At 45.9% G+C, this 11,877-nt stretch overlaps 2 protein-coding genes across 4 annotated transcripts in view; one reads left to right on the top strand and one right to left on the bottom strand.

The window, feature by feature from the left end:
* Positions 1-4,622, bottom strand: part of LOC128429899 (NLR family CARD domain-containing protein 3-like) — a 14,370-nt gene extending 9,748 nt beyond the window's left edge. For 2 of the 3 annotated variants that reach the window (XM_053415773.1, XM_053415789.1), the window contains exons 1-3: positions 4,532-4,622; positions 3,106-3,291; positions 2,886-3,005 (exon numbers count right to left, since the gene is read on the bottom strand). In XM_053415773.1, the coding sequence (XP_053271748.1) occupies positions 2,886-3,005; positions 3,106-3,149 (164 nt within the window). In that variant the 5' untranslated portion in view covers positions 3,150-3,291; positions 4,532-4,622. Of the gene's footprint in view, positions 1-2,885; positions 3,006-3,105; positions 3,292-4,507 lie in introns of all 3 variants that reach the window. The other variant, XM_053415781.1, reaches the window with a different exon arrangement.
* Positions 4,623-5,626: 1,004 nt separating this feature from the next.
* cdc6 (cell division cycle 6 homolog (S. cerevisiae)) lies at positions 5,627-11,429 on the top strand. The gene is given in 14 exon segments (XM_053415904.1): positions 5,627-5,761; positions 7,088-7,234; positions 7,236-7,371; positions 7,478-7,554; positions 7,556-7,745; positions 8,172-8,371; positions 8,700-8,848; positions 9,095-9,201; positions 9,330-9,469; positions 9,558-9,658; positions 9,897-9,964; positions 10,126-10,322; positions 10,870-11,010; positions 11,102-11,429. Coding segments are annotated over 13 exon segments (1,734 nt in total). The 5' UTR covers positions 5,627-5,761; positions 7,088-7,099; the 3' UTR covers positions 11,195-11,429.
* Positions 11,430-11,877: the final 448 nt, after the last annotated feature.

Raw genomic sequence — 11,877 nt, 5'->3', positions numbered from 1 at the left:
ATCAATTTCACAACACAACACAACACATTACAGCAAAGCGCTGCAAATACCGGAACGAGCTGCAAAAAGCCAAACCCGCAGCAAGAAGAGGCCACAACACAACGGAAGTGTTTCCAGAGGACAGCTAAACGTGATGCACACTGCTGCCACAAAAACGTCCAATACACCATAGAAATTCGGTTCCACACAGGGTTCGGCCACCCGCGGCTCTTCGGCCCCTCTGCAGTGGCTCTACAGTACAATGTTGTGCATATGTTTAGCGAACGCTGAACTTAACGAATCAGTTTTCATATTATTAACGTGGACGTAACGATGAACGTGAGTGAACGTCACGTACATTTTTTAAATCATCAACCGTATCAGGCCATCATGAAATACCAGGAGCGGGCGAGTGTGTTAGTGTGTGTGTTAGTGTGTGTGTGTTACCCCCGGCGCTCCGACCCCGCCCCCTCACTCGGAGAGACCCATCTGATCAGGGAAGATGATCCGATCTAGAGACATGTCGTCTTCTCCTGTTAAACTGAATAAACAGCGCTAACAAGCAAGCCCCTGTTTGTGAGGCCATGTGTTGTCCATAGTGAGCAGGGGGAGGAAACCTTTACTATCAAAAGAGCGAGTGGGCGGGGTCGGAGCCCCGGGACCCGGGACCTGTATACAGTCTATGCCCGGGACCGGAGCACTCGCTACACCAGTGGTTCTCAAACTTTTTTTGTCATGCCCCACTTTGGGTCTAGAATATTTTTCATTCCCCACCCCACAACAAAATGGGCCCAGTTTAACATGTGTATTTACATTACATACACATGAACATTAAATCCACATTACTTTCAGGAATTTTGATGTTCAAATAAAAACAACAACTTTTTGTGACCTTTGTCGCTTTTTTCAAAGAATAGTGCAATAACTTTACTTAAATTCAACTTAATTGAAGTTCTTTTGGGACATTTATCACTACATTCCTCCATCAGTCTGTACTTTTTCAATAATAGAGAAAACATTTATTCAATTATAATCACTTTGTTACAAAGCTCAACCAGAAAGAACACATGCATGTGATTGTGGTGTAATGTTTCTAAGTGTCATCTTAATTTGTTGGGTCTAATAGAGTTTTCAGACATAAAATCCCCACTGGTCTCTCCTCATGTCCTACCCCAGGGGTAGGCAACATTTACTATCCAAAGAGCCATTTTGCCCCCTCTTCCCCCATATTAAATCTGTCTGGAGCCGCCCTGGTAACACAGGTTATAAAGTTATATAGTTATATAATATATATAAAAACTATAGTTAGTTGCATTTATTAAATTATAGAACGACAATAAAAAAAACTGCTATTTTTACCCATTACAAAAAAGGAAAACATCAAACTCTAATGAAGAGGAGAATAAAATACATGTGTAGGCCTACTTTGAAATAAATGAAGCACAGAACTATGCTTTTTTTGCTCGTATCCAGCTTGGTACTTTTCAGCAGATGCTGTGTGCTTGCTCTGGAAATGTCTTTAAGCATCACATTTTTTTTTGTTTGCTAATTCCTCGCCACATATCAAGCATACAGGTAAACCTGCATCGTTGGCAGTGATAGCAAATTAACCTGTCCACGCAGAATTAAACTTTCTATTTTCTTCCCTGTGTGCGTGTCCGCTATCTGGGAGCGCGCGCACACACACGCACACACACACACACACACACACACACACACACACACGCGCTCCTGTTCTTCCATGACGGCCTAATACGATGATGATTTAAAAAAATGAACGTGAACGGTACGTTCACTCACGTTCATCATATGAAAACTGATTCGTTAAGTTCACCGTTCGCGAAAAATATGCGCAACATTCACAGCACTGTACAGGGAGCCACTGCAGAGGGGCTGAAGAGCTGCAGGTCTCCGACCCCTGTCCTACCCCATTGACTGTGAACCCAAGAGCAAGACAGGCTTCTTCGTACTTTCTTTTCAACTTGGTTTTTGACCACCGTCTCTTGTTTGTCCCTGACGGGCTGCTGCACGTGAACGAGCTCTGATCTCCTGTGTGCGTCTCTGAGCGAGTGAGCGGGGTGGGGGGCGGAGCCCCGGGACCTGAGAGTGTGCGCTGTACAGGGACATAGACTGTATATGGGAGCCACTCCAGAGGGGCTTCAGAGCCGCCCACGGCATCAGAGCCCTGGCTACGGCGAAAGAACAATTTGTTTACTGCTCCGGCGGTAAAGTGATACGGACGTTTAAACATTGGTTCGGCTATAATATAAGTTCTGCCTCACATTTCCCCCTCCCGGTCGCGCGCCCCACCTGTTATGCCTGCACGCCACACAGTTTGAGAATCACTGCGCTACACACACACACACACACACACACACACACACACACACACACACACACACACACACACACACACACACACACACACACACACACACACACACACACACACACACACACACACACACACACACACACACGCTCCTGGTATTTCATGATGGCCTGATTGTGTTGTGAAATTGATGAAGATGTTTTTTTACTTTGCTGGTGTTTTGTCAACTTGCATGTGTTTTCTTAAGTTGACGTTAGTTGAGCTTTCAGGGTGGTCTGTTAACCAGATCGCGGGGGGGGGGGGGGGGGGGGGGGGGCTCTTTCACAGACATGTTCAGAGGACTGATGTTTACCAGTGTGTGGAATTTGGTGCAGATCCAAATCAAAATGAGTCTCTAGTGGATTTCAAAGTGGTTTCATAAGGAGCGTGTTGGTTCTTGGTGGAGGTCTGAGCTCTTTGAGTGATTCTGAGAGATTAGTCACCAACTTCAATGAAGCTGTGTCCTAATGCAGGGGCCACACTAGAGGAAACTAGATCCTCTTCAGAGCAGGTCCCTGTAGAAACAGTCTCTTACTCTGTGTGTGAGGGTCCAGGTTCATTACTGAAGAGTGGAGGACGTCTCATGGACCGGTCACTCTTCAGAGACAGACAGCTGGACCCTGGAGACTCTGCTCTCAGTCTGTGGTCCTGACCTCTATAAACACAAACATGTTTTTATTCAGAACACATCATTCACTGGTTCATTCTGTGAGGATTCAGTTTGGAGCTTCACATGTTTGTAGCAGGTCTCTTACTTTGTGGTTGAGGGTCCAACTTGCTCTGAAGTGTCCTCGTCCATGTTGCACCGGCTGCGGCTCAGTTGTGGTTCAGGCCACGCTGCTCTTCTAGATATTCAAGGTCTGGTCTATTTCCTTCTGGTTCTTGCTCAGTTTACAGCAGAACACAGTGAAATGATCTTTCACACCAGTTTCAATGTTTATCTGTTGAAAACGTCACAAACACAAATATTTGTACAGGGTTCATACACATTTTGACTAATGGATTTCCATGACTTTTCAATAACTTTAAACCAAATTTCCATGACTGAACATTTTGTGAAATCTCTGTGTATACGCGAAAGTGACAAAATGTGGTATTCAAACTAACAATGAGAATTCCAAGGCATACAGTATACCTTAAATGACACAAACCCAAGTATGCCTGCTTATATTTTGAGCGTATTTCTTTAAAAGCATATGAATTATTTAAAACTCAGCGTAAATTAACTAGGGATGGGCAGTCGATTAAATTGTCTTACTCGATCGTCGGGAGAATTAACGATCGACTTTCAATTAATCATTCATAATTTTATATTAAAATTCACTATTTATAGGCTATATTAAAATGCAGTGAAAATAGAAAAAACACAGCTTGTTTCCTCATTGGGATCTTTATTACAAGATGAACGACTCTTGTGGCAGTTAAACAGGATCAGTTCAATGGTTACACTTGAAAATATGCGCTGCTGTACTCTTAAGCCCCGATGAGAGAGACCAGCTAGCCGCTGAGAGCTAACTGGATTTGACGGTCCTCGACGTCTCAGTCCGGTTGTTGTCACGCCCTCACTCCCGGAACCCCTCACCCAGACCCGGGTCTGTCCGGGTTCCCCTCCGCGTGGGGGTCCGTGTGCGGACATGAAGCCGAGCAGCGGAGGCTTAGCTCCGGGCTGCTAACATCCTCGCTGTGCTGCGTTCAGGGCAACTCGGATATGCCGAGCTCCTTCCACATAGCGAACATGCAATAGTTTTCATCGATGAAAAAATAATGTCATCGACGAAATTCTTAATGAACAATTAATCCATCGTCGATTAATTATGCCCATCCCTAAAATAAACGACATGAAAATATGAATATAACAAATTTCGATGACTTTTCCAAAACTTTTGGGAGATTATTTTTTTCCATGACTTTTTCAGGCCCAGAAAAACACATGTTACTAACTTGTCCAGGTTTTCCATGACCGTACGAACCCTGCCTGTAGCCTTCCCCTTTCCAAATAAAAGCACTCAAGCGTTTCTGTCGACTGAATCAATTCATTTATTTTATATGAATTATTTTATTATTGTGGAATAGATGCAGGGCTTCATAGTTTGTAGTACTGGTATATATATATATCTCTATTTATATTTTAGTACACAGGACTTCTTATATACATACATATAAATATTGCTGAACACTCACCAGCCTCAGACTTCACGTCTCCTCCGTCTGCTCCTTGAAGTTAGAACGAGTCTGAACACTTTCACTTTCACTGGAGGCTCCTCCCCCTCTCTGCAGTTACTGGAAATCACGTGACTCTGTGTGTGTGTGTGTGTGTGGGGGGGGGGTGTATGTGTCTGTCTGTCTGTGTGTGTGTGCGTGTGTCCATCCGTCCTGCAGTTACTGGATATCACATGACTCTGTGTGTGAGTGTGTGTGTGTGTGTGTGTGTGTGTGTGTGTGTGTGTGTGTGTGTGTGTGTATGTGTTCTAAAATTAAAACTGCTGTGTGTAACTTAACTCATGAAAAAAAATGTATAGACATATATATATATACATTCATTATTATTATTGTTATTAACTGTAACAACATCATGTGAACACGATGAAGACGTGTTTCCTTGCGAATCCTAAACTCCTAAATCCTAAATAAAATTCGAAATATATAAATAAATAAAATTCGAAATTTATAAATAAAAATATAAATACAATTTGAAATAAATAAATGTATAAATACAATTCGAAATATATTAATAAATGTATAAGTAAATAAATACAATTCGAAATATATTAATTAATGTATTAATAAATAAATAAAATTCGAAATATATTAATACCGGTATAAATAACCAAATGAAATTCATTCGAAATATAATAATAAAAGTATAAATAGAAAATTCAAATTGCAGAACAGTGCACGCACGGGGCAGAGGAGACGTGGCCTCCTCCTCAGGAGAGGAGTTTAAAAACCATCATGGTGTAGTTTAACAAATGTAATGAAGTAAAAAGCAAAGTATTCCCCTCTGAAATGTACTTTAGTAGAAGTATAAATACAATCAAACCGCTGAAGTAAAGTCAAAAACACTTTATTCCTACATCTACGATCTGGTATTTCCCGGGAAAAAAATTCTACTCCGCCAAAACAGTTGTCTGTTCAAATTCCCGCCACATATTCCAGCGGTCTGACGACACATGACGTAGCATCCGTGTGAGCTCAGCCAATGAGCATCGGTGACGCTCCTGCACGGACCAATCAGAGCGCGGGTTGGGGAGCAGCTGCCGGATGAGGAGGGGATTTGGCGCCAGATTGTCTCCAGAGCTTCAGTGTTTCAGCTCGCGTTCGATCCAGAAGGTTTTTACTTTATTCCTCAGGACAGAGACGTTTCACCCGGAGCCTGAAGAGGACTCGAGTCGGTCTCCTTGTCTCCTCACAGTAAGTGTTGGTCTCCTTGTCTCCTCGCTGTAAGTGTGGGTCTCCTTGTCTCCTCTCGGTGTTTGTCTCCTATTGGTGTGTGTCTCCTTGTCTCCTCTCGGTGTTTGTCTCCTTGTCTCCTCTCGGTGTATGTGTCCTTGTCTCCTCGCAGTTAGTGTGGGTCCCCCTTATCTCCTCTCGGTGTTTGTCTCCTTGTCTCGTCTCGGTATTTGTGTCCTTGTCTCGTCTCTGTGCTTGTCTCCTCTTGGTGTGTGTCTCCTTATCTCCTCTCGGTGTTTGTCTCCTTGTCTCGTCTCGGTATTTGTGTCCTTGTCTCGTCTCTGTGCTTGTCTCCTCTTGGTGTGTGTGTCCTTGTCTCCTCGCAGTTAGTGTGGGTCTCCTTGTCTCTCGGTGTTTGTCTCCTTGTCTCCTCTCGGTGTATGTGTCCTTGTCTCCTCGCTGTAAGTGTTTGTCTCCTTGTCTCGTCTCGGTATTTGTCTCCTGTTGGTGTATGTGTTCTTGTCTCCTCGCAGTTAGTGTGGGTCTCCTTGTCTCGTCTCGGTATTTGTCTCATTGTCTCCTCGCTGTTAGTGTTTCAGCTCACATGTTAAAGTTCGCGCTGTTTTTTATGACGCTGTTGTGTCGTGGCGCAATTACCCCCCCCCCCCCCCCCCCCCCACAGTGACTCGTTTCCTGCGTTCACCGGTTCAATCTGCTCGATAAAGATTAAAGATGCACACGTGTAACTTTTACACATTTTAACAACACAACGATTTCACACAGTTAAAGTTTCCTGGTGTATTTCTCTCGTTGGCCTCACTCCAGTCCGATAGGGGGCAGTAATGAACTTTTCAGAACAGCCATTTTCTCCATTGATTTTCATTTTCTTAGATTTTTTTTTTTTGAAGCACTCGTTCATTTGTAGATTTTTCACTTAATCTAATTTATCTTCCGGTCTCTCTTCATGCACGTATCCCACAATGCACTGCGAATTATTCGGTTTTAAGTCCCAGAAATTGTTCAGAACTTGATATTTGCAAGTAGAGACCATTCATTTTATTTAATCTAGAAATGACTTGTTAAAAGTCTTGTTTTATAATCAGTTAAGGAACTGGGCCGTGTTTTCAAGTCTTTTATATATTTTCAAGTGGCTGCAGGAGCCAAATAAAACAATAATATTTACCTAAATTTCCCTCGAGATGGATAAAGTCTTTATTCAATGGGAGAAACTGAATGACAAAGCCTCAGTGAACCGCCTGGAGCAGGTTTGTGTGATTCCTGGTGGGTTCTCCTGTTTCCAGTCACAGTTCGGGATCAGGAACTAATTTTCTCTGTCTCACGTTTCAGGTCAGACACAAAATGCCGAGCACGCGCTCTCAGGGCCGAGCTCAGCCCACGCTGCAGTTCCCCCGACGCAAATCCACCAGAGTGTCCTCCGTCCCCAAGACGTCTCCGGGCTCCTCTCCAACCAAACCTGGATCCCAGCCCCTCGCTGCCCCCCCTGACTGGGATCGGACCGCTGACCCCGGGACGTCCCAATGACCGGCCCACCGCCCTCTCTCCCAGATGTCCAGCTCCCTCTTCTCCCAGTCTCCAGCCACGGCTTCCACTCAGCCCCCGGAAACGCACAGGTACGACTCGCAGACCACGTTGTGTCCCGACTAAGAGACGCAGTGTCACAACTTTAATTCCCTCACGTTTCTCTGGAAGTTTAAATTCTCTCTTCTGGTTCCAAAGGCGACGACAACGGCTGTAACCTGGGCGGCGCTCTGCTGGGATCCCCCCCGAAGCAGAGCAAACCCACTCTGGCCTCACCCCCGAAAACTGGGCTTCAATGAGAACTCTCCAGTCACAGCTCGCCGTCAGCTGATCCCGTCCTCGCCCAGAGCGCCACTCTCTCCCGCTGGCGCCCTGTCGCCAAGACGACAGGAAACACCCGCTGGAAGTCCCGCTCGCCACAACGGCCCAAACAGGAAGCTGCCAGTTGTTCGACTGTTTGCAGAAAGTAAGTTATTTACATCCTCTTTGAGTTTGGAGTCACAGGAAATATTCACCTGTGACGACCTGGAACCAGAGTTCTTGGTGTTGTAGTAAAGTTTTGACTTAAATGTCGTATCACAGTGGTTGAAGATTACATTTTAAATCTTAAAGCGGGGGGGATTTTTTCCTGTTTTATTATCATAATCGGTTTATTTGGGGGTTTATTGACGGTGGATCAGAGAAAACTGAAAATGATCTTATATTTTCGGACACTTTTTTGATCCATTAGAATTAGAAACGTCCTTTTCCGCCTCGAGAGGAGTCGACAGTTTATTTGCAGGTTTTAGCTGCTGATGGACACAAACCTTATTAATCTGTCAAAATGAAGATGGTTTCATTTAGACCTGGTTCAGTTCTCCAACATAATGAACCTTCCTGTTGTCTCCTCCAGAGTCGAGGTTCCACAGCGTGAAGCAGGCGCTCCACACGGCCGTCCCCGAGCGCCTCCTGTCCAGGGAGACCGAGCGGGCGTCCATCCGCTCCTTCCTGGAGGAGACGCTGCTGCAGAGTGTCCCCGGCAGCCTCTACATCTCTGGAGCTCCGGGCACCGGCAAGACGGCCTGTCTCAACTGTGTCCTGCAGGAGATGAAGGTACTTCAGCAGCTGTGTGGGGCTTTACCGCCCCCTACTGGAGGGTGTGCAGTGGTTTCAGTCTATGATGATGATCTACTTTTAAATGGCACCTTTTAAAGAGCAGAATTACAAAGTAAACAGAAATGAATGAAGGAGGAGATTCTCCAGAGGGGCTGAGTCAGTTTTCTGGAGCGCATGTGAGAGATTATCCTGAGAAGTTGTGTTGATGAAGTTTTCATCACACAAAGGACACACAACTGGAAAAGAGAGAATAGAAACATCTCAGGGTGAAGAGGAGTCGAGCAGATTCCAGTTGGATGATGACGGGGATTTTCTTTCTTTCCAGGCCGAGTTGTCGTCGGTTCAAACCGTGCTGGTGAACTGTATGAGTCTGAGGAGTTCCCACGCCATCTTCCCCCTGCTGGCCGACAAACTGAAAGCTCCCGGCGGGCAGAGCGGCCTCCAGCGGCTCCTGACGGCCCCGGGGCCCACTGTGTGAGTAACCAGTACTTCAACAGGAATCATGTTGGACCCTGAACTGGTCTTTAAAGTTTCCTCCTGCTCTGTGTGGTTCATCTCTCCCTGAGAAATAGAGAGATACATTTAACCTGATTGTAATTTTCCTGTTTATGAACTGTGAGTTGAGGCTTTGAGGCGCTCGTGGTTCTCGTCACTTTACCACGTCGGTGTCTTCACTGGGCTTCATCACAGACTCTGACTCCATCTTTCTTTTGTCTCCAGGCTTCTTGTTCTGGATGAGATGGACCAGCTGGACAGTAAAGCTCAGGACGTCCTCTACACCGTCTTCGAATGGCCGTACCTGACCGGGTCCCGCCTCTGCCTCGTCGGTAAGCTTCCGACCTCCAGCTGTGACTCAGCTCAAGTCTAAGATCTAAAAGTCACTAATCAGAAGGTTGTCATGGTTTAGGTGAGCGACACTTCTCATGCATCTCACCGTGCTGTGTTGACTTGACAGGCATCGCCAACGCTCTGGATCTGACGGACCGGATCCTTCCCCGGCTGCAGGCCCGGCCTCGCTGTCGCCCTCAGCTCCTGCACTTCCCTCCCTACAGCCGCCAGGAGCTCGCCGCCATCGTGCAGGACAGACTCACACAGGTAAGCACAACCACACGGACCAGACGTCCCATCAGGACAGAGGAAGACAAACAAGATGAACTAAGCTGTGATTAACACCTGTCCTCAGGCGTCTGCCGATGGGATCCTCGACGCCGCCGCGGTTCAGTTCTGTGCCAGAAAAGTGTCGGCGGTGTCGGGAGACGCCAGGAAAGCTCTGGACATCTGCAGGTGAATATCTCACCCGTCAACCTTTACCTGCTGAATGCAGCTCTCACATAAACACGCAATATTCAGATGAATCTGTTGGTGGGAACTCAAATCTCTAAGTGGTTTGTCTGGGACTCTCTGAACTCTGCACAACCTCAGCTAAAGAGTCGTGTTAGTCGGCTCCTCAACAGCGTCTCTGCAGTTGCTGTTGAGATCCGACCAGGAACAGTTTGTGCTCAACTCTTCTCTCATTGTGCAGGAGAGCAGTGGAGATCGTGGAGTCTGACGAGAGGAAGAAAGCAGCGACTTCAGAGGCCGAGACTAAAGGTGAGAAAAGCTCTTCACTCGGATTCATCAGCCAGATGCACGTGTGAGATTCAGGATCAGTTGAAGCAGCTCAGTCCTTTCGGCTGATTCTTGTTGTGGTGAACATGAGCACTGACTGAACCTTTCCCCTCGGGTCGGAGCAGAGTCTCGGGTTGGAGCAGAGTCTCGGGTCGGAGCAGAGTCTCGGGTCAGCCTCCCCCAGGTTGCACGGGTCCTGTCGGAGGTGTACGGCGACCGCATGGCGTCTCAGAGCGGCGGCTCGGAGGGAGAGAGTTTCCCCCTGCAGCAGAAGCTGCTCGTCTGCTGCCTCCTGCTGCTCACCCGCAACGGAAAGAGCAAAGAGATCGTCCTGGGAAAGGTGAGAGTCTGAACTGGTGAGAGTCTGAACTGGTGAGAGTCTGAACTGGTGAGAGTCTGAACTGGAGGGAGTCTGAACTGGTGAGAGTCGTGGGATTTTCCTGGATACCAGAGTTATTGTTCATCTTGATAATTTAACCCTTTGAGATCTAAAGTGTTAACGTCAAGGTGAACATCAATATTGTGAAAGAACATCCACTTACAACTAAAGCTGAGAGGTTTACCAACGTTAATCAAACTTTAATTCTCAGCTTATTAGCAGATAAACATGAACAAACATTTGATTGAATATTTGATTGATCATTTGCTCATATCTCGGTCTGTGTCTGAATCTGTTCTTGTCCATGAAACTCTCCTGTAACCTGCTTTAACATCCAGACCCTCAGTTGTCAACCAGTATGAAAAAACGTATTTGCAGTAAAGATCACAACCAAACTCCATTTCCCATGGTTCATTTCATCTCCTGCCAGTAGTTCAGATTTCACATGGATAAGGTGTAATTGCCCAGCAGGTGGCGCTGTGTGTGACCTGGTTCTGTGTTGTTTCAGCTGCACGAGGTGTACAGTCGTCTGTGCGCCCGGAGGCAGGTGTCGGGGGTCGGGCAGGGCGAGTGTCTGTCGCTCTGCAGCCTGCTGGAGAGTCGAGGCATCTTCTCCCTGAAGAAAGCCAAAGAGGCTCGTCTCACCAAGGTACACGCCGCCGCCCGGGCGCCGCTGTCGGAACATCGGTCACATGATGGATTGATTGTGGAGAATAATGAGTTTCTGTCGCCCCCTGCAGGTGAATCTGAAGATCGAGGAGAAGGATGTTGAAAACGCTCTGAAGGACCGGACGCTGCTCGGCAGCATCCTGGCAGCAGGTCTCCCCTCGTGATCGATCCTTCACCTCATCTCTGATCATCCAGTTCAAACGAAACTCTTTCTTTTCTTTTTTTTTTACTGTTTTTACTTTTTAATATTCTCATTTTTGCTGAGAATTTGTACATTTCTTTCAAGTTATTTTAAAAACTGGTGTTGACGCTCAGTTTGGGTTGAAAAGTCAGTTGTGAATTTTGCCATCGTTTTGTTTCAGTTGAGTTTTGAAACGTTTTCCATTTTTAAGCTGTAAATAAACAAATGTACAGAAACTTTAACAAGCTCCTCCTCGTTGTTTCTGCCGCTGAGAAATGAACTGAATATTAATTACACTGTTCATAAAGATGGACGACGCATCAGCTCCTCGAGGTGAAGCCACGTCATCGCTCGGAGGTGAACAGAATGAATCCCCATGTGGGGCTGCAGGGGGCGCTGTTACTCACAGAAATCTTAGAACTAAATACATCCTGGATCCTCGTTGGAAGTTGAGTCAAATAAAACAAATAAAGAAATGATCAGCCATAGATAAACGACGATATTTGCATCGGCATTATCAGAAAAAAATATTTACACAAACATAATAAATCAGAATTTAATTTGATTTAGTTTCAGGTTTAGGTTTTCATAAAGTTTCCTCTTGGATGGATATTAACACGGTAGGTTGCACGACGTGTAAACACATCAGAATCAAACTGAGTGTCA

Source organism: Pleuronectes platessa, chromosome 3 (genome assembly GCF_947347685.1).
Source record: "Pleuronectes platessa chromosome 3, fPlePla1.1, whole genome shotgun sequence".
Classification (NCBI taxonomy): Eukaryota; Metazoa; Chordata; class Actinopteri; order Pleuronectiformes; family Pleuronectidae; genus Pleuronectes; species Pleuronectes platessa.
The sequence above is the reverse complement of the archived record's forward strand: the minus strand, read 5'-3'. Positions and strand labels throughout refer to the sequence as shown.